A 21,093-nucleotide genomic window follows, 5' to 3' on the forward strand; every position below is an offset into this window, starting at 1 on the left:
ATATACAGTTTACATTATCTCCACCCATCTCCTGTGTTGGTAATAGCCTGATATATTCTACATATGTTCCTTCCATTTCTCTTCATTCTCCAACCTTTCCTCCCTTTAAACCAATTATGCTGGCCAGTAGAAACAGCTTGTGTAGTTTTAAAAGCCACAGATCACTTTAATCTCTATCCCAATGAAGATGCCCCAGTTTTATAAACTTTCTCTTGTTTGAGATAAGGGGAATATTGCTGCCTTTCTTTCCTGCCTTGAATATCTGTACGTGTGGTAGTGTAATGTGGTGAGTTTAGGCTATGGTCTGGGACAATAAACTACTCTGCCCCCGCCGCCCAACCTAGAGGTATGGTAAATTGAGCACCCAATTTCAGTAAAAGTAAAGTTTATTTATTAATCACAAGTAGGCTTACATTAACACTGCAATGAAGTTACTGTGAAAATCCCCTAGTCGTCTTACTGAGGCACTTGTTTGGGTACACAGGGAGAATTTAGCAAGGCCAATTTACCTAACCTGCACATCTTTGGTCTGTGGGAGGAAATTGGAGCACCTGGAGGAAACCCAGGCAGGCACTGGGAGAATGTGCAGACTCTACACAGTGACCCATGCCGGAATTGAACCCGGGTCTCTGGCGCTGTGAGGCAGCAGTGCTAACCACTGTGCCGCCACTGTAATTATAACCTATAGTTCTCGGAGAGAAAATATGTCACTTACTCTCTCAGACCCTGAGATACCGATAGAAGAGTTGAATGTCTGAAAAGAAAGATATTGGTTTCTATTGTAGCTTTCACAGTTTTGCATGTCCCAATGCACTTTACAAGGAATTACTTTTGATGTGTAGTCACTATTGTGATGTGGGAAACATGGCAGCTGGTTTGCACACAACAATGTGATGATGGCTAGATAATGTTTCCTATTGATAATCCTGAGAGGGCAGGCCTCTGGTTGGTTCAATGTCATATCCAAAATACACCACCTTTGACAATGTAGCGCTCTGTGCTCTGGAGTGACAGTTTAGATTTTGTGCTCCAGTGCCCAGAGGGAACTTAAACCCACAAACCTCTTACTCTGAGGTGCGAGTGTTTCCCTCTAAAGCACTGCTTTATCTGAAGTTAGATTTAATAAATGTAATTCCCCCCTTTCCCTGTCACCCTCAGCTTTGATCGGAATCTTGGTGGACTTGAGATGGAACTCCGTCTACAGGATCACCTAGCAAAACTCTTCAACGCACAAAAGAAGACTCCCAAAGATGTCCGTCAGCATCCAAGAGCCATGGCCAAGTTGTGGAAAGAAGCAAATCGCGTGAAAACAGTACTGAGTGCGAATATAGACCATATGGCACAGGTAAGATTGGTAGCTTTGCTATTAGTTCCTGCTGTCTCTGCAACACAGGATGGCCTTCCCACGATAAATGTGTTTGAGGAACAAACTTTCATAGACCTGTTAATTTGCAAAAGAAAAGCTTTGCTTTTCCAGGAAACTGGAATCACTCAGCATTGGAGGAGGTCATTGGCACATCATACCTGCACTGGCTCTGTGAAAGAGTTACCCAATGAGCCCCACTCCCTTTCTCATTTCCCCACAGCTCTGCTCAATCTACTTCCACTCTCCTCTCGTCATTTAAATAAACTTCTCCTTGCTTCACCTCTGACTCTTTCTTTTTGCTAATTTTATAAATCTGGTGTCCCCTGGATATGAATTTAACAAAACCTGTCATTGTGTTTCCTGTGCAGATTGAGGGGCTCCTGGATGACATTGACTTCAAGGCCCGAGTATCAAGGCAGGAGCTTGAGGAGATGTGCAGTGATCTTTTTGAGAGAGTTGCAGAGCCTGTATATCAGGCTTTAAAAGTCTCTGAGTTGAAAATGGTGAGTATTCAATAGACTGGGATGACCAATGGACTTTATGGTGAATCCAGTTGATATTGTAACTTAATTTTGCTAAGAATGTATTTGCTGCAGTGATGAGCTGTTTTCTAGCCATGTAATTATCATATCAAATGCAAGGACTTGAGTTCTCTTGTGTCAATGCCGAGGCTGTGTATGAAACATTGCTCCCCCCACCAACCCTTCCATATTCTGACTTGGGAATACATTGCCATTCCTTCACTTTCTAACTCCCGCCTGAGCAACACCATGAGTATATCTGCACCACATGGTGTGCAGCGGCTCGAGAAGCTGGCTTACCACCGCCTTCTCGAGAACAATTAAGGATGGGTAGTACCCACCAGAGCCCAAATTCCCTGAATGAATGAATAAATAAGTCAACTGGACATTTTAAAATATCAGCTGAAATGTTAAACTTTTCTTCTCTGAAATGACTCCCCTTTTCTTATAGGATGAAATTGATCATGTGATTCTGGTGGGAGGAGCAACACGAGTTCCGAAAGTGCAGGAGGTTCTGCTGAAAGCTGTTGGAAAGTAAGAATTCAGTTGTCGTTTGACCCAATATTGTTTCCAGTCTTCACACCCCTGGGTTATACTTTACTGTGGATATATTTATTTTTTAATATACATTTCTGTTGTCTACAGAGGCCAGGTCCCTACATGTGATTACATGTAGCTTTTAGCGAATCGGAATGAGTATATAATTATTGATTGTAGAATTACTAAATTGAAATGCATTGTGAAGCAGAGTTTATGCTGGAAATGTGACCTGCCACTAGACATGATATGTCCGCGATTGTTTTCAAGCAGGAATATCACAAGAAAAGAAAATGTGATTGTGGTGAATTCACTGAAGTATTGATAAGCTCAAAAACCACGACTTGACAAATGTGTACCTTGTTTTCCCTTCGAATCATGGAATGGTTACGTTGCAGAAATACTTCTTAAAATTGACCTTGAAGTATCTCTGTGTGCTAGCTTTCATATGCAGCAAATCGAACAGTGTAGGACTGCCTAAAGGAACAGGAGGAAGCCAATCAGTCCCTCAGGCCTGTTCTGCCATTTCCTTCAATCATGGCTGACCTGTGCCTTAACTCCAGCTCCCTGCCTTGGTTCCATATCCCTCGCCGACAAAATCGATCAACCTTGGTTTTAATAACTGATCTCCAACATCCAGAAATTAATCGGGAGAGTGTACCAGATTCTTACTCCCTGTTCTGCATCAGTGTTTCCTAATTTCACTTCTAAATAGCTAGGTTCTAACTTTGACTTTGTACCTTTTTTCTAGATTCCCCTACTCGAGGAAATAGTTTATTTCACCACCCTATCAACCTATTTTCAATTATTTCAAACAAGCTTCATTAGTTAGCCCCTTAACCTAAGGGCGGCACAATGGTTAGCCCTGCTGCCTCATGGTGCCAGGGACTTGGGTTCAATTTTGTGTCTGCGTGGGTTTCCTCCACAGTCCAAAGATGTACGGGTTAGGTTGATTGGCCATGCTAAATTGACCCTTAGTGTCAGAGGGATTAGCAGGGTAAATATGTGGGGTTATGGGGATAGGGCCTCGGTGGGATTGTGGTCGGTGCAGACTCGATGGGCTGAATGACCTCCTTCTGCACTGTAGGGATTCTATGAAAAGCCATGCATTGCCCCAGCATGTACCTGAGCAGTGGGACGTGGGCCCTGTATCCATTGTCTTCCACAAGAAATGTTGCTAACTTTGGTAATTCCAGGCGGGAATTGCTGATTATTCCCGAGAGCAGGCTTGTCCAGCTGCCGATCCACAGGCCACACTGTGACCCCTGAACTCTCTCGACCCGGCCTGACAAACCTGTTGGACTTTGAAGTTGCTCAGCCAATCACAGGCTGGTTCCTCCCTGCACTTGATGCTGATAGGCTTGCTCCATTTGAGAAAATGGGCTTTGCTGTAAACTCTCGTTAGCAGGGCAAAATGTTTAACTGAAACCAAGAGAGAAAATGCTGGAAAATCTCAGCAGGTCTGGCAGCATCTGTAAGGAGAGAAAAGAGCTGACGTTTCGCGTCCAGACGACCCTTTGTCAAAGGTTTATCAAAGGGTCATCTGGACTCAAAACGTCAGCTCTTTTCTCTCCTTACAGATGCTGCCAGACCTGCTGAGATTTTCCAGCATTTTCTTTCTTGGTTTCAGATTCCAGCATCCGTAGTAATTTGCTTTTATAAAATGTTTAACTGGTTGTTTCTTCTGGGTTTTTTTCAGTGTCTTGCTCAGTAACTGGATTTAATTTCCTTTTGCAGGAAGGAGTTGGGGAAAAATATTAATGCTGATGAGGCAGCATCAATGGGAGCCGTGTATCAGGCTGCTGCTCTCAGCAAGGCCTTCAAAGTCAAACCCTTCCTTATCCGTGATGCAGCCATGTACCCAATTCAGGTAAACATATTGTGGCTGTATGTGCACCCACGGGTACCTGCCTCACTCACTCCATAGAACCATAGAAAATTACAGCTCAGAAACAGGCCTTCTGGCCCTTCTTGTCTGTGCCGTACCACTTTTCTGCCTAGTCCCACTGACCTGCACTTGGACCATATCCCTCCACACCCCTCTCATCCATGAACCCGTCCAAGTTTTTCTTAAATGTTAAAAGCATTTACCACTTTATCCGGCAGCTCATTCCACACTCCCACCACTCTCTGCGTGAAGAAGCCCCCCCTAATATTCCCTTTAAACTTTTCTCCTTTCACCCTTAACCCATGCCCTCTGGTTTTTTTCTCCCCTAGCCTCAGCGGAAAAAACCTGCTAGCATTCACTCTATCTATACCCATCAAAATCTTATACACCTCTATCAAATCTCCCCTCAATCTTCTACGCTCCAGGGAATAAAGTCCCAACCTATTCAATCTGTCTCTGTAACTCAGGTTCTCAAGTCCCGGCAACATCCTTGTGAACCTTCTCTGCACTCTTTCAACCTTATTTACATCCTTCCTGTAACTAGGTGACCAAAACTGTACACAGTACTCCAAATTCGGCCTCACCAATGCCTTATATAACCGTACCATAACACTCCAACTTTTATACTCGATACTCCGATTTATAAAGGCCAATGTACCAAAGGCACTCTTTACGACCCTATCCACCTGTGACGTCACTTTTAGGGAATTCTGTACCTGTATTCCCAGATCCCTCTGTTCAACTGCACTCTTCAGAGTCCTACCATTTACCCTGTACGTTCTTCTTTGGTTTGTCCTTCCAAAGTGCAATATCTCACACTTGTCTGCGTTAAATTCCATTTGCCATTTTTCAGCCCATTTTTCTAATTGGTCCAAATCCCTCTGCAAGCTTTGAAAACCTTCCTCACTGTCCACTACACCTCCAATCTTTGTATCATCAGCAAACTTGCTGATCCAATTTACCACATTATCATCCAGATCATTGATATAGATGACAAACAACAATGGACCCAACACTGATCCCTGCGGCACACCACTAGTGTGTGGCTTTTGCTACCAAATAAACCTGTTGGACTTTAACCTGGTGTTGTTAAACTTCTTACTGTGCACACCACTAGTCACAGGCCTCCACTCAGAGAAGCAATCCTCCACAACCACTCTCTGGCTTCTTCCATTGAGCCAGTGTCTAATCCAATTTACTACCTCCCCATGTATACCTAGCGACTGAACCTTCCTAACTAACCTCCCATGAGGGACCTTGTCAAAGGCCTTGCTTAAATCCAGGTAGACAACATCCACCGCCTTCCCTTCATCCACTTTCCTGGTAACCTCCTCGAAAAACTCTAATAGATTGGTCGAACATGACCTACCACGCACAAAGCCATGTTGACTCTCCCTAATAAGTCCCTGTCTATCCAAATATTTGTAGATCCTATCCCTTATCACACCTTCCAATAACTTGCCCACCACCGACGTCAAACTTACTGGCCTATAATTTCCCGGATTTCTTTTGGAACCTTTTTTAAACAACGGAACAACATGAGCCACCCTCCAATCATCCGGCACCTCCCCCGTGAATACTGACATTTTAAATATGTCTGCCAGGGTCCCTGCAAGTTCAACACTAGCTTCCCTCCAGGTCCGTGGGAATACCCTGTCCGGTCCTGGGGATTTATCCACTCTGATTTGGCTCAAGACAGCGAGCACCTCCTCCCCTTTAATCTGTAAAGGTTCCATGGCCTCCCTACCAGTTTGCCCTGTTTCTGTAGACTCCATGCCCATTTCCTCAGTAAATACGGATGCAAAAAAACCATTTAGTATCTCCCCCATCTCTTGGTTCCATACACAGTCTACCACTCTGGTCTTCAAGAGGACCAATTTTATTCCTCACTATCCTTTTGCTCCTAACATACCTATAGAAGCTCTTTGGATTTTCCTTCACTCTGTCTGCCAAAGCAACCTCATGTCTTCTTTTAGCCCTCCTGATTTCCCTCTTAAGTAGCTTCTTGCACTTTTTATACTCCGAGCATCTGTTCCTTGCTGCCTGTACATTTCATACAACACTCGCTGAAGATTACACTTTCAGCAATGTTTAAAGTGTTTTTCAAATTGTGAAATCTTCTGGGAGTTAGAGGAGGAAGCAAAGTCTGAATGTTTGTTCTCCCTGGAGAGAATCTTTCCTCTTGACTCTCCAAAGTCAAGCTGCTTATTGCTCTTTGCATACATTTGCTCTCACTGCTATGTTTTAGTTTCAGTCCAGCCTTCAGGTGTTTATAAGATACTAAAACTCTGCTCAGACCTCGCGCATCAGACTGAGGTAACGGGGAAATCCTGCTCTGGTGATGTTTCTAGGTGCTCTGAGTGCAAAAATAAGATGACTATACTTTGGTTATTTATTAATCATGGATTCCACTGGGATATGGAGTAAGTCCACTCTGGGTCATTTATCTCTGGTTATTGAGGCTGCTTATTGCATGTTGAGGAAAGCAGCAGTAGCTGAACTCTGATTTCTGTTACAAGGAAAGGCTGCAAATTAAGATATTTGATTTTTTTTAATTCTAAAAGGATTGGGTGTAGTGGATTTGGAGAAAAGAGTTGGATAGTGATAGCAGGTTGAGAGGACATGTATAAAACTGCAGCAGACAATCCAGTTAAATATCAATACTGTATTGGGGCTCTAGAATAGGAAGTACAAAACCAACATCTGTGGAAGACACCAAATTAGAGGTTAAGATTTAGACTGAGGTTTAAATGGAGTAGGGGAGGCTTGAGTGGAGCATAACCACTGGCAAAGTCTTGATGGGTTGAACAGCCTGTTTCTGTGCTGTATAAACCTTGTAGGATAAAGTGCCTGACAATGAAAGTTCACAAATGAGTAAACCTTCTGTGGTAAACGTGGTAATCTGGTATCAAACCAGGCAGCTCTAAATATCCCAATGATTAACCAACTGGTCTTGCCCATCAGAGAGTGTCAGAATTCCACCCAGCCAATTGATAACCTAATCAGCTTGAAACCAGACAAGGGAGAGTTGCTATAGCCAATCGTTAGTGGGTCCCTAAGCTCTGTCAACCTTCAGTTAAGTATTGGCTAAGTGGCCCTATCATGTAAACAGAACCTCTCAGTAATCGGAAGGTTGCTAAACATGGCAGGTGTTCCTCTGGTCGAACAAAATAAAAATACGAATGAACTTTGTATATGGGAATGTAATAAATACGCTGCAGTCACACACTTTAACAAGGGACCCAAAGGTTATACTTTAAAGTGCAGGAGTAAGTGTGAACATAGAACATAATGCAAATAACTCTGGTGGCCTATGATATAATGTCATTATGATGCTGTCTTAGATTGCAGACAGAAATCACAGCACAGGAGATGGGCCCATTTTACTGATGCAACTCTTCAACTGTAACTAATTCTGTGTGTAAGAAAGTGCCATAGGGAGAGATTGTGGGGCTTCCTGGATATCTGGATCCGAGTCTAGTAAGGGAAAAGTAGCCAATTGAAAAAGAATAAGTAAATATGTTAAAGATATGGAAAGGGTAAATGGATTCACTACTTCCCAGTCCCATTCCACTGGAGAAATCCCACCCCCCGGCTCCCCATTTCTGAAAATACTCATGATGGTCTTTGATTCCATCAGAGGCCACACTTCAGGGTCACATCACTGAGTTTCACTGCCCGATGGTGTCGTCTTGTTAGCCAGTGGCCTCTGTTTGCTGGATTTACTGTTGTTTTTGTCTTGGTAGGTTGAATTTACACGGTCAGTTGAAGAGGATGGTGTGAAAAGCATTAAACACAACAAGCGAGTACTGTTTCAGAGAATGTCTCCGTATCCACAGCGTAAAGTCATCACTTTCAACCGCTACACCGATGACTTTGAGTTCTTTGTGAATTATGGGGATTTGAGCTTCCTCAGTGAGAGCGATCTCAGGTAATGTGATTGGAGGAGAAGCGGCTTGGAGTTCTACACTGTCTTATAGAACCTGCTAGCGCAGCAACAAGCAGCCATTCAATCTGTACCGACACCTTCTCCACACAAACCACTGGGTTTGTCCCACTTTCCTGCTTCGTCTCCCATTACCCATCAACATTCCTGGTACTTGACTATCTGATGTGGAGATGCCGGTGTTGGACTGGGGTAAACACAGTCAGAGTTTTAACAACACCAGGTTAAAGTCCAACAGGTTTATTTGGTAGCAAATGCCATTTGCTACCAAATAAACCTGTTGGACTTTAACCCGATGTTGTTGAAACTCTTACTGACTTGACTACCTGACCATAAGTTGTAGAAACAGAAGTAGACCATTTAGCCCATCTAGTCTGCTTCATCACTCAGATCTTATCTGATATGATTTGGTGGCACTGTGGTTAGCACTGCTGCCTCACAGCGCCAGGGACCCGGGTTTGATTCCCAGCTTGGGTCGCTATCTGTGCTGAGTCTGCACATTCTCCCCATGTTTGTGTGGGTTTCCTCCGGGTTCCTCCCACAGTCCAAAGATGTGCGGGTTAGGTTGATTGGCCATGCTAAATTGATGCTAGTGTTGGGATTAGCAGGGTAAATGTGTGGGGTTATGGGATTAGGGTCTGGGTGAGATTGTGGTCGGTGCAGACTCAATGGGCCAAATGCTGGCCACCTGCACTGTAGGGATTCTATGATAATCCTTAACTCCTCTTTCCTGTCTTATCTCCATATCTGATCATTTAGTGTTTAATTTCTGCTTTAACATCAGCCTGTGGTAGACAACTGCACATTCTAATGAAATGAAAATATTCTATAATCTCTGTGATTTTATGAGACATTTGAAAAATTGTTGATGTGATTTTGCACTCTTTAGATATGGATTCCAGTTGGTTATGTAACTCGTGGCAGTTATTTTGCACAGTAAGAAGTTTAGCAACACCAGGTTAAAGTCCAACAGGTTTATTTGGTAGCAAAAGCCACACAAGCTTTTCACAAGTTACTGATCTCCACATCAGTTATTTTGCACCCAGCGAGTTCCCACGTACAAACTGATGAATGACCGATGCTTCTCATGATGTTGGTTGAAAGCTGCCACACACTTTTTGCTTCATTATGAGATGTTCCCCACTAAGCTCAGATTTTAGTCTCTAGTTGCATTGTGAAATGTCCTGGAGGTGACTGTTCCCTTTCTCTGCTCTCACTGCTAGGAAAAATACTAGAATGTTGAGTTTTTCAATAGGGAAATTTAAGACCAGATGCGTTTTGTTTTTGTGTATAGCGCTGACCTTGGAACACACTCTGCTGATAATTTTCTGCAACATGTTGTTTATGGAACAACCAGAGTGCATTGCTGGGTCAACCATGCTGCAGTTATCTAGCAACAAACAAGCAGAACAGTGGATTATCGCGGTCTCTAACTCTGTCCTTTCTTTCCAGAATCTTTGGATCATTGAACTTGAGCACAGTTCGATTGAGTGGAGTTGGTTCAAGTTTCGAGAAGCATTCGGATAGTGAGTCGAAAGGGATTAAGGCCCATTTTAACATGGACGAAAGTGGGATACTTGCACTTGACAGAGTGAGTATCTGGGAGGCTGTTTCCTCCAAATGCTGATCATCCATTGCATCCCCTCATTCTCACACTGAAGCTGGGAGGGTCGTGTCTCCAGCGGGTTAACCCACAATTTCCATCCATCTTGTGAATTATTCAGTCAGCTGCTCTGAGGTGTGGCCAAGGTGTATATGCACATTTGGAGGAAAGTGGACTCGTTACTGACAGGTTTTATTCACACTCATAATGTGGCTAAACAAACTTTGCACATTTATTTAATTAACGAGTCTCCAACGCGCCGATTATAACAAAGTGAAATACTCACAATTAGCAAAATAACATTGTGCCCTTCACCAAACCGTTTTACCAATAAATCTACATATCTGATCATAAACTCAACAAGTGCACATGGTCAGTAAAGAAAATCAATAAGCCACATCTGGAATTCCCAATTGCTGACATGTTGCTAGTATGTTGAACACCAATCATTGACACAATCACTTCAGCCGGTTTGAGCTTTGTTTGAATTAAAGTGTCTCCTTTTGCTGTAGGTGGAAGCTGTGTTTGAGAAGGTGCAAGATGAAGAACCTGAAGAGGAGTCCACTCTGACTAGTGAGTGCAGTGCTACTGTTGGGAAATTACTGTTTGCGCTGCTGAATGGCAGCACTTATTTCATCATCTGAGACGTCGAATGTTTTTCTTTCTTAAAATATAATTTTCTTTCTGTGTAGAGTGAGGGCTGGAGATTTCCTCTAGATCTTTTCAAGACTCACAGTGGGAACTGCTGACACTCTGTTACCCCACACTGTCGGGCAGTTGTAGACATTGATTTGCCTGCTTCTGCCAAGCTTGAGACTCAACATAGCTCTGACAGAGTCATCCAGACTTGAAACGTTGGCTCTATTCTCTCTCCACAGATGCTGTCAGACTCAGAGATTTTGCAGCATTTTCTGTTTTTGTTTGAGACCCAACCTGTCATTCCAACCATATCTTGTTCTCTTTCTTGTTTTTAAAAAAAAACATTTGTTGGTGTGGTTGTACCAAAAATCAGTTAATGAAGGTGGTGCAGAAATAGCAACTTGATCTCACACTGGAGTGAACTGTAATTGTATTAAATAAAGCTGGAAGCAGAAGGTTCACTGATAACCTGCTGCCCTGCAGAGAGGGAACCTGTTCTTGCTGCCCTGTTCCACAACACATGGTTGAGTCTGATTGCGCTCGGAAGTGACTTGCGTACGCTATGTGAACAACCCACTGCTGTGAAAACTGGAGAGAACTTGCCCCTATTGAGGGCAACAAGTCGCAGGCAGTAAATGTGATCACGAGTCTCCCGTCCTGTGTCCTAGAAAAACTTGCTGGCGGCTATCTTGTTACCATGTTCTCTATATTTTGAGTATTTCCAATAATTTGCTGATTCAGTGGCCGTTGAATGATGAACTCTGGATAGTAGATGCTGACTGCATATTGACTCATTTGAGGCGTTGTCCCTAAACTAGTGTGAGAATCTGGAAAGTCTGGTGTCTGGTTGCAGTTCCCCATCTGCTGTGAAGGGTGCTGGGTCGGGGACACCATGGGCCGGGTTAGGAGTGGTGGGGGTGTCTGCTGGTTGGAGGGTGCCAGTGTGTGTGTAAGTATGGACAGTGAGCTGGGTGTACAATGAATTTGGCTGCTCTGTGATTGGTTTCATTAGTCAGAACATTGAATACAGGAGTTGGGATGTCTTGTTGAAGTTGTACAAGACATTGGTAAGGCCACACTTAGAATACTGTGTACAGTTCTGGTCACCCTATTATAGAAATAATATTATTAAACTAGAAAGAGTGCAGAAAAGATTTACTAGGATGCTATCGGGACTTGATGGATTGAGCTATAAGCAGAGGCTGGATAGAGTGGGACTTTTTTCTCTGGAGCATAGGAGGCTGAGGGGTGATCTTATAGAGATCTATAAAATAATGAGGGGCATAGATCAACTCGATATTTTCCCAAAGGCAGGGGAGTCTAAAACTAGAGGGCATAGGTTTAAGGTGAGAGGGAAGAGATACAAAAGTGTCCAGAGGGGCAACTTTTTCAGAGGGTGGTGAGTGTCTGGAACAAGCTGCCAGAGGTGGTAGTAGAGGTGGGTACAATTATCTTTTAAGAAAGCATTTGGACAGTTACATGGGTACAGAGGGATATGGGCCAAATGCGGGCAATTGGGATTAGCTTAGGGGTTTTAGAAAAAAAAAGGCGGCACGGACAAGTTGGGCCGAAGGGCCTGTTTCCATGCTGTAAACCTCTAAGACCTACCAATACATGCAGTCCATGGCCATTTGTGATGGAGTTAGTGGGAGGTGGCTGCCTGCGGAGCTGTAAAGGGATCAGGAGGAGGGTTTGAATGTATTGTCACTTTTTCTAAAGAGTTTTTTGCATTTTAATTGTAACTGCTGTTATGACCAGGAGGAAGGGAGTGTGCAGATTATGTTTATTAGAAAACAAAACTTCTGTCAACAAGTTGCAAGTAATGATTAACACACAGTTGTAATTGGGAAGCATAATTTATCTATGTCTTCCTAAAGAATTCCTCCAGCGCACACAGACAGGACTAAAAGATAGTGTCTCTCTGCAGAGATGTGCTTTAGAGAACGGACATGATAAAATAAAGGATAAAGTTCGTGGAGTCTTGCCGCTGTCAGCCTGGTGTTCCCTCGTGGAGACTTCTCGGGTCCCAGTGGACATCAGCTGGCTTTGGCTCTGTAGGTCCAAACGCAGACAAGGTACACTCAGAATAAGGTTCCCTGGTTAGAAGTTCATAGCCATGCACTATTTTAGATAAGATAGAGAGAGAGAGAGAGAGCCAATTAGGGTAGCCTTCATTTCTCAGCTTGTTCCCCAATAAGACTGCCTTCAAAACCAGCAGCTTCACAACTAAAGTTTTCCCCATGTGATTTCCAACATTTTTTCCTGTCAATTAAATTTATTGTAGCTCAAAACAGCCAGCTGGATCTTCCTCAAGTACCGTAACTTGAATGAAGTCTGCTTGTTGACTGTTCCAAGGTGAATTTAGGACATTAAAAACCCAAATGAATAAATCATGTCTTTCCATTTTATAGAAGAAAAGTTCAACCTTGAAATATATAATTCCAACACCTTACCCTCTATCGGGTAAAGACCTCCTTTCTGGTGCAGTGTTTTGCAGTTTCTTATAGTTTGATCTTATCCACAGAGCTTGGGAACACCATTTCTAGTTTATTTGGAGGTGGAAGCTCTGAAACAGATGGGAAGGAGAACCTGACTGAATCTGTGCAGGTATGTGTAACACTCTCTTACATTCTCCTATATCCATCTCCCCTGTTGGGTAAGAGCAGTCACACAGGCCTGAAGAACTGGCTTGATTCCTGGTCTGTGCTTCCAGCTGCCTGAGGCCAAGGAAGGATATGATTTGTTTCAAAAATCTCTAGCCAGTGCCCTTGGCTGGAAAGAGAAGGGTTCGCGTAAGGACTAGACCAGTGCTGCCTATGGCCTGCTGACACAGACTAGAGTCTCCAAAATGGAGGCACTGGAATATTACTGGTGTCGGTGGATGCAAATGCTCGGAAAGCTTGGTAAGGAACGAAAGATGGAAAATAAATGAGTGAAGGCTACACTGTAATCAGGTGCTTTCTGGGTCAGGAGATCTTGTTATCCAGTTACACAAGTTGCTTGGCCTTTCCTGGATTATGTTGTGTGCTGTGTTGAGGGACACTCACTGTGGTGCACAAGTTGCTAGGACACACGATGAAGAAGGTTTGGTTTTTTCACAAGGAAAGAGTGTGTGTGAGAGAGAGAGAGAGAGGCCTCTGTGTGTCTAGAGAGAGACAGAGACAGGCCAGTGTCTGTGTGTGTGTGAGAGAGACAGAGACAGGCCAGTGTCTGTGTGACAGAGAGAGACGGCAGTGTGTGTGTGTGTGTGACAGAAAGAGAGGGCAGAGAGAGAGGGAGAGACAGGCCTGTGTGTGTGTGTGTGACAGAGAGAGAGACAGGCCAGTGTGTGTGAGAGAGAGACAGGCCAGTGTGTGTGTGTGTGAGAGAGAGAGACAGGCCAGTGTGTGCATGTGTGGCAGGCCAGTGCCTTGCGTGTGTTTCTGTTTGAATTCTCTGTGCTGGGATTGCTCAGCCCCGGGTTGCCAGTCACTCTGTAGTTCAGGTGACCGATCCTCCTGATGGTGGATGGAAATTGGAAAATGCACCCTTGCTGCTGCGGCAATTCTTTATTGACCCGTTGTTTGCAGGATGAAGATGAGGCTGCAAGTAAAACTGAACAGGACGGTCAGGAAGAACCAGAGGCCCCAAAAGAGAAAGAAACTCCCAAAGAAGAGGAGAATAGCAAGCCCGAGGAGCAGGGCAAGGCTGAACCTAACGGAGAGAAAGCAGAGCAGCCTGAAGCAGGAGAGGACCAGGCCAAAACTGAGAGGCCTGAAACTCCGGTATGGAAATGTTCCGCTCTGACCCACAAGTACCCTTCCCATCTCTCTTTCATCAGCTTCTCTGGAGCTGCCACTTCACTGGCTGTGTGCCATCAGGGACCACCCTGAGGTGACCATTCTAAATGTGCACAGTTAGAAGTCTCACAACACCAGGTTAAAGTCTAACAGGTTTATTTGGAATCACGAGCTTTCGGAGCGTTGCTGCTTCATCACCACTCAGCTGATGAAGGAACAGCACTCCGAAAGCTCGTGATTCCAAATAAACTTAGAGTCATAGAGGTTTTCAGCATGGAAACAGGCCCTTCGGCCCAACTTGTCCATGCTGCCCTTTTTTTTAAACCCCTAAGCTAATCCCAATTGCCCGCATTTGGCCCATATCCCTCTATACCCATCTTACCCATGTAACTGTCTAAAATAGACAGTAAACCTGTTGGACTTTAACCTGGTGCTGTGAGACTTGTTACTGTGCCCACCCCAGTCCAACGCCGGCATTGCCACATCATTCTAAATGTGACTCTCAGCCATCAAGCAATCACCAGAGACATAGCCAATCTTCCAACTTATAGAGCGGTGCACTTACTTGTTCCAAGGCACTCACTGCTGGCCCTTATAAACTTGAGACCATCCAAGGCTGTGCTGCCTGTATTCTCGTAAGCTCCATTCACCCTTGTGATCGGTGACCGACATTGGCTCCCAGTTAATCAACACATTGATTTTTAAATTTCTCATCCGTGTTCTCCAATCTCCGTGTGCCTTCCTGTCTCTGGAATCTCCTCCAAGCTCTCAATCCTCCAGATATTTGTGCTCCTCTAATTTTAGCCTCTTGTGCATTCCCAGTTATAATCTCTGCATCACTGGCGGCCTTGGCTTCAGCTGCCCAGGCCCAAGCTTTAGAATTTGCTCCTGAATCCTGTCTACCTTGATTTCCTCCTTTTAAAAGGCTCATTGATCCACAGGTTGCCTGAATATGTCCGTATTGTCTCTCTAAAATGTTGCTTTATAGCACTCTGAAGTCTTGGCATGTTTTCTAATGTTGACAGTACTGTGCAAATATAAGTTGTTGTCAAGGAGATGCTTTTCAGTGCGAGGAGAAGGATTTCTTATCCCGAAAGCCAGCCTGGGATATTCGAGTAGATACTGTGTGTGTTGCTGGTGCTGAGGTGCTCTTTATTTCTGTTTGCTGACTGGGTTTAGAATGTGTTTGTGGTATCTAGTCTGGAGTTGATGCTTTGCTATAAATGGTGACAGTCTGGTGGGTTTTATTCTGATTTTGTACAGGATAAGAAAGCAGATGAAGCTGTGAAGGAGGAGGTGAAAGATTCAGAATCGAATAAAACTGAGGAGGTTAAAAAGCCAAAAGGTCCCAAGAGACTGAAGATTAGTGAGAATGTGACAGTCGGATTGAAAATCCAGGACCTGCCAGATATATCACAAGAAGAAATTAGCCTGGCTCAAAAAAAGTAAGGGCCACTCATTGCTTAAACTCCCTTTGCTTCCGAGTGAAACCCAGAAAATATGGAGATTAATGAAAAGATAATCCATAACTGTAAACAGATATTTTCAGTGATTTTCCTGGTTAGACTCAAACATTGGAATTATTCCAAGAGCAATTGGATTCCTGTACCAGGGACTGGGGCTTTAATGGATCCTGCTGTAACCTGTCAGATTGTTACCCTGTCACAATTACAGGTATATGGTAACCCAATGCAGCCATTTTAACCCTCGCTGATTTCCTGTGTTTGCATCTAGGCTTCAGGACCTTACAGATCGGGATCTCCAAAAGCACGAGCATGAAAAGATGGCCAATTCCCTGGAAGCTTTCATCTTTGAAACACAGGTAAGCCATTCCATCACTCGTTACCCTGACTAATTACTGAGCCTGATATACACACACAATCTCTTTTAAATAACTGACCATTGACCAGCAGTAGCACAGGGCATCGATTCCCAACTCAGCAGCTTTGTCGAGAGGCTGTTTATCAGGTTTGTTAGAGTATGCTCTGCAGTCCTGGAATGCAGTAAGAAGTTTAACAACACCAGGTTAAAGTCCAACAGGTTTATTTGGTAGCAAAAGCCACACAAGCTTTCGGAGCTCTAAGCCCCTTCTTCTGGAATGCAGCAACTCTACTGCTAAGCACAGGCCAGAATTCTCCTGCCATTCATAATGAAGCTGCGCGCGTGCACACACACCCCAGGGTTCCTGGTGGCGAGTTGCGCATTCAACAGCAGGATCAGAAGATCTAACCAATGGCGAGCTGCCTGCACCACCGCGAAACATATGGTGGCTTGCTCCTACCCAAAGTGTTTGTAAACGTGACTGTTCTGGAGCGTGATTTGAGAAGGACATTGGGATCATTGAGTGATGTCCTGGAATAGACCCCAGTGCCTGCATGCAACAGAGTTCGCTGCAGTTTTATCGTAAGACCGGGGCCACATAGAGTATCCAAGGCCACGTTTACCCCATGGTCTTGTGTAATGACCACTGCAGAAACCTATATTTTCCATAGTATGTCACGGGGATCCAGGGAGCTTTGCTGATCCTTTAAAGAGTGTTTTTCCCTGCACCTCGGCTGAGTATTTTCCCTGCTGGCTGTAGCTGAGTAGGGATGCATTTTAAAACTGTAGCAGTGTAGATCACAGGTTTACATGCTGCTAAAACAAATGCTTTTCCCTTTCTAAAGGATTTTTAATGAATGTTTGATACTTGTCTTCCGAGTATATTTATTAGCAGTTGTGAGGGACAGTTTAGTTAAGAATAAAGGCTGGAGTGCGAACTTATTTATTGTGTTTCAATGTGTACCTTTTATAACCAATACTCCTTATGTAACTGCAACAGTTGGATCAGCTTGTGTTGAAAGAGGATGTGTAATTTGAGACCTTGCTGGTAAAGAAAATTGGTAACTATATTCTCACAGTCATGTTAACTGATATCCTGTGGTCACTGTTGTGTAAGTATGGCAGTTAGACTTTTGTAAATCAGTTTCATATTCATATGTTATCAAGAAGGCAAACGGCACGCTTGCCTTCATTGGCCGGGGCATTGAGTTTAAAAATTGGCAAGTCATGTTGCAGCTTTATAGAAGGTTAGTTAGGCCACACTTGGAATATAGTGTTCAATTCTGGTCGCCACACTACCAGAAAGATGTGGAGGGTACAGAAAAGATTTACCAGAATGTTGCCTGGTATGGAGGGCATTAGCTATGAGGAGAGGTTGGAGAAACTTGGTTTGTTCTCACTGGAGCGACGGAGGTTGAGGGGAGACCTGATAGAAGTCTACAAGAATGAGAGGCATGGACAGAGTGGATAGTCAGAAGCTTTTTCCCAGGGTGGAAGAGCCAATTACTAGGGGGCATAGGTTTAAGGTGCGAGGGGCAAGTTTTAAAAGAGATGTACAAGGCAGAATTTTTACAGAGTGGTGGGTGCCTGGAACTCATTGCCGGGGGAGGTAGTGGAAGCGGATACAGTAGTGACTTTTAAGGGGCGTCTTGACAAGTACATGAATGAGATGGGAATAGAGGGGATATGGTCCCCGGATTTTAGTAATGAGATGGGAATAGAGGGGATATGGTCCCCGGATTTTAGTAAGGCGTTTGATAAGGTTCACCATGGTAGGCTTCTGCAGAAAATGCAGATGTATGGGATTGGGGGTGATCTAGGAAATTGGATCAGGAATTGGCTAGCGGATAGGAAACAGAGGGTGGTGGTTGATAGTAAATATTCATCATGGAGTGCGGTTACAAGTGGTGTACCTCAGGGATCTGTTTTGGGGCCACTGCTGTTTGTAATATTTATTAATGATCTGGATGAGGGTATAGTTGGGTGGATTAGCAAATTTGCTGATGACACCAAAGTCGGTGGTGTGGTAGACAGTGAGGAAGGGTGTCGTAGTTTGCAGGAAGACTTAGACAGGTTGCAAAGTTGGGCCGAGAGGTGGCGGATGGAGTTTAATGCGGAGAAGTGTGAGGTAATTCACTTTGGTAGGAATAACAGATGTGTTGAGTATAGGGCTAACGGGAGGACTTTGAATAGTGTGGAGGAGCAGAGGGATCTAGGTGTATGTGTGCATAGATCCCTGAAAGTTGGGAATCAAGTAGATAAGGTTGTTAAGAAGGCATATGGTGTCTTGGCGTTTATTGGTAGGGGGATTGAATTTAGGAGTCGTAGCGTTATGTTGCAACTGTACACAACTCTGGTGCGGCCGCACTTGGAGTACTGTGTGCAGTTCTGGTCCCCACATTACAGGAAGGATGTGGAGGCTTTGGAGAGGGTGCAGAGGAGGTTTACCAGGATGTTGCCTGGTATGGAGGGGAGATCCTATGAGGAGAGGCTGAGGGATTTGGGATTGTTTTCGCTGGAAAGGCGGCGGCTAAGAGGGGATCTTATTGAAACATATAAGATGATTAGAGGTTTAGATAGGGTGGATAGTGATAGCCTTTTTCCTCTGATGGAGAAATCCAGCACGAGGGGGCATGGCTTTAAATTGAGGGGGGGTAGTTATAGAACCGATGTCAGGGGTAGGTTCTTTACCCAGAGGGTGGTGAGGGATTGGAATGCCCTGCCAGCATCAGTTGTAAATGCGCCTAGTTTGGGGGCGTTTAAGAGATCCGTAGATAGGTTCATGGACGAAAAGAAATTGGTTTAGGTTGGAGGGTCACAGTTTTTTTTTTAACTGGTCGGTGCAACATCGTGGGCCGAAGGGCCTGTTCTGCGCTGTAATGTTCTATGTTCTATGAAGCGTAGGGGGTTTTAGTTCAGTTGGGCAGCATGGTCAGTGCAGGCCTGGAGGGCCAAAGGGCCTGTTCCTGTGCTGTAATTTTCTTTGTTCTTTTATTCTTTGTTCTTTTGTTCTTCTATTTCAGTCTTAAATTGATGCTACTTTATTCTGAGACTGTGCACTCTGGTTCAAGACTCTCGTGAGGGGAAACATCCTCTCAGCATTTACCCTGTCGAGCCCCTTAAGAATCCTATATGTTTCAATGAGATCACCTCTCATTCTTCTAAATCCCAAATGGGTAGAGTCCCAACAAGTTTAACCTTTCCTCCATAAGGCAATCCCTCCACCTTCTCTGAACTGCTGTATTTCTGCATGGAGGAGTTCTGAGCTAGCTCTGACCTTTTGAGCAGAGGGGGAATAGCAGGAGGCCATTCCTATTTTTAAGTTTAATGTTGTTCTGTGTCTGGATTTGCTTTCTAAACCTGCAAATGTTCACCTTTGTTACTGTTCCCCAGGACAAGCTGTACCAGGATGAGTATCAGGCAGTCTCGACAGAAGAAGAACGGGACCAGATCTCTACAAAACTCAGCGAGGTCTCAAACTGGTTAGATGAGGATGGATTTGCTGCCGTCACACAGGTTTATTTCGCTGCTCTTTTTATTCTGATCCTGGGGATAACTGGTGAAAATTGACAAATTATACATCTATCCGTACTGTACAGAAAACAAATGGGACCAGTGTGGGGCTAGAACTTAAATCTGAGCTTATATAAAACTGATACCAGGACGGGGTGAATTACGTAGTGCCTTGCTTAGTCCAACAGGTTGGTGATATCGCTGATACTGACATCTTGAGTCTCAGCTGCAACTTTGATAAGTTTGTAGTTTAATATTGCCACTATGTGCAACAGAGTCTTGCTACAGGAACCAAACACTGAGACCATTCTATTTTGTGTTTTATGCATGTTGGGGTTTTGGCAGTGATTTGTACCTTTGTGTGCTTAGGAACTAAAAGCAAAACTCTCTGAGCTACGGAAGATGTGCAAGGAACTCTTCTTCAAAGTTGAAGAGAGGAGGAAGTGGCCAGACCGCCTGGCTGCACTGGACAGCATGCTCAATCATTCTACCATCTTCCTCAAGTAAGTCCCCTGGTGAAGGGAAGCAATCCTGGGCAAAGGATTTTTACTACTCTTTAAGCAGTTGGTTCAGTAGACAATGGCAAAGATTTGGAAAGGGCTGGTTCCATGGGCATTGGTATCCTCCAGACCTACCTCAACATATCACCATTAATAACCTATTCCATCATTAAGTCAGGTTGGGGAGTCAATTGTAACTTGGTCCATTTCTATCTTCATTTGGGGTCACCCAGGAAGTGAAGAGGATCCCTGGTTTATTTATCACGACCCCACTGTTGTCATACTGGCTGATGTAGACTTGCTTGACACAGACCGAGTTGGACAGAAACATTGATGCTCAGTTACTCCTTGAATAAAGCCTAGAATCTAAACGGTTGCGTTTGGAGTAAGCAAACTTAGCTTTGTGCACAAATGGGAGCAGGTGGCTCAAAGGTTTTCTCTGTTTAAGGTTTCTTACTCTGTTATCTTTGTGACTTTAGAGGGGCGCGACTCATACCAGAAGCTGAGCAGATTTTCACAGAGGTGGAGTTAAACACACTGGAAAAGGTCATCACAGAGACAACTGTAAGTACAACAGAACCCAACCAGTGCTAAAGACAAAGCGATTAAACTGACTTGAATTTTGGGGTAAAAAAAGTATTTTGTACTTTATCCTATCTTTATCCAGCATGTGGGATAAAGAGCAATAATTTTAGGCAGGGGATTGAGTTTTTGTTCAGTTCCTCATCTTTTATTTAGAGAGATATTGCCTGCAGAGTCCCAGAATTGCGGTTTTGCAGCCTCGGAGTCTGAATCTGGTTTTTCAGTGGGCCTTGTCTGGAATTCCAAGGAGAACTTGTGCAATTTTGGCCTCCCTGCCTTTGAGCGGGGCTTGGCGGGTTAAAGCTGGGGGAGTTGGTGAGTCTCGAACTGGGGATCAGAGTCTCGGGATAAGAAATCAACGTTTAAGACTGAGAAGAGAGACCTTTCTTCAGTCAGAA

At 44.1% G+C, this 21,093-nt stretch overlaps 1 protein-coding gene across 4 annotated transcripts in view; it reads left to right on the plus strand.

Moving 5' to 3' along the window:
* The window catches only part of hyou1 (hypoxia up-regulated 1), a 49,319-nt gene that overhangs the window by 16,103 nt on the left and 12,123 nt on the right, over nt 1-21,093 (plus strand). For all 4 annotated transcript variants that reach the window (XM_078199109.1, XM_078199111.1, XM_078199110.1 and 1 more), the window contains exons 9-22: nt 1,159-1,345; nt 1,735-1,869; nt 2,339-2,421; nt 4,162-4,294; nt 8,059-8,243; nt 9,711-9,849; nt 10,374-10,434; nt 13,025-13,107; nt 14,070-14,264; nt 15,543-15,724; nt 16,014-16,101; nt 19,494-19,616; nt 19,983-20,116; nt 20,593-20,677. In XM_078199109.1, the coding sequence (XP_078055235.1) occupies nt 1,159-1,345; nt 1,735-1,869; nt 2,339-2,421; nt 4,162-4,294; nt 8,059-8,243; nt 9,711-9,849; nt 10,374-10,434; nt 13,025-13,107; nt 14,070-14,264; nt 15,543-15,724; nt 16,014-16,101; nt 19,494-19,616; nt 19,983-20,116; nt 20,593-20,677 (1,813 nt within the window). The remainder of the gene's footprint in view (nt 1-1,158; nt 1,346-1,734; nt 1,870-2,338; nt 2,422-4,161; nt 4,295-8,058; nt 8,244-9,710; nt 9,850-10,373; nt 10,435-13,024; nt 13,108-14,069; nt 14,265-15,542; nt 15,725-16,013; nt 16,102-19,493; nt 19,617-19,982; nt 20,117-20,592; nt 20,678-21,093) is intronic.

The sequence above is a fragment of the Mustelus asterias genome, chromosome 27 (assembly GCF_964213995.1).
Source record: "Mustelus asterias chromosome 27, sMusAst1.hap1.1, whole genome shotgun sequence".
NCBI lineage: Eukaryota > Metazoa > Chordata > Chondrichthyes > Carcharhiniformes > Triakidae > Mustelus > Mustelus asterias.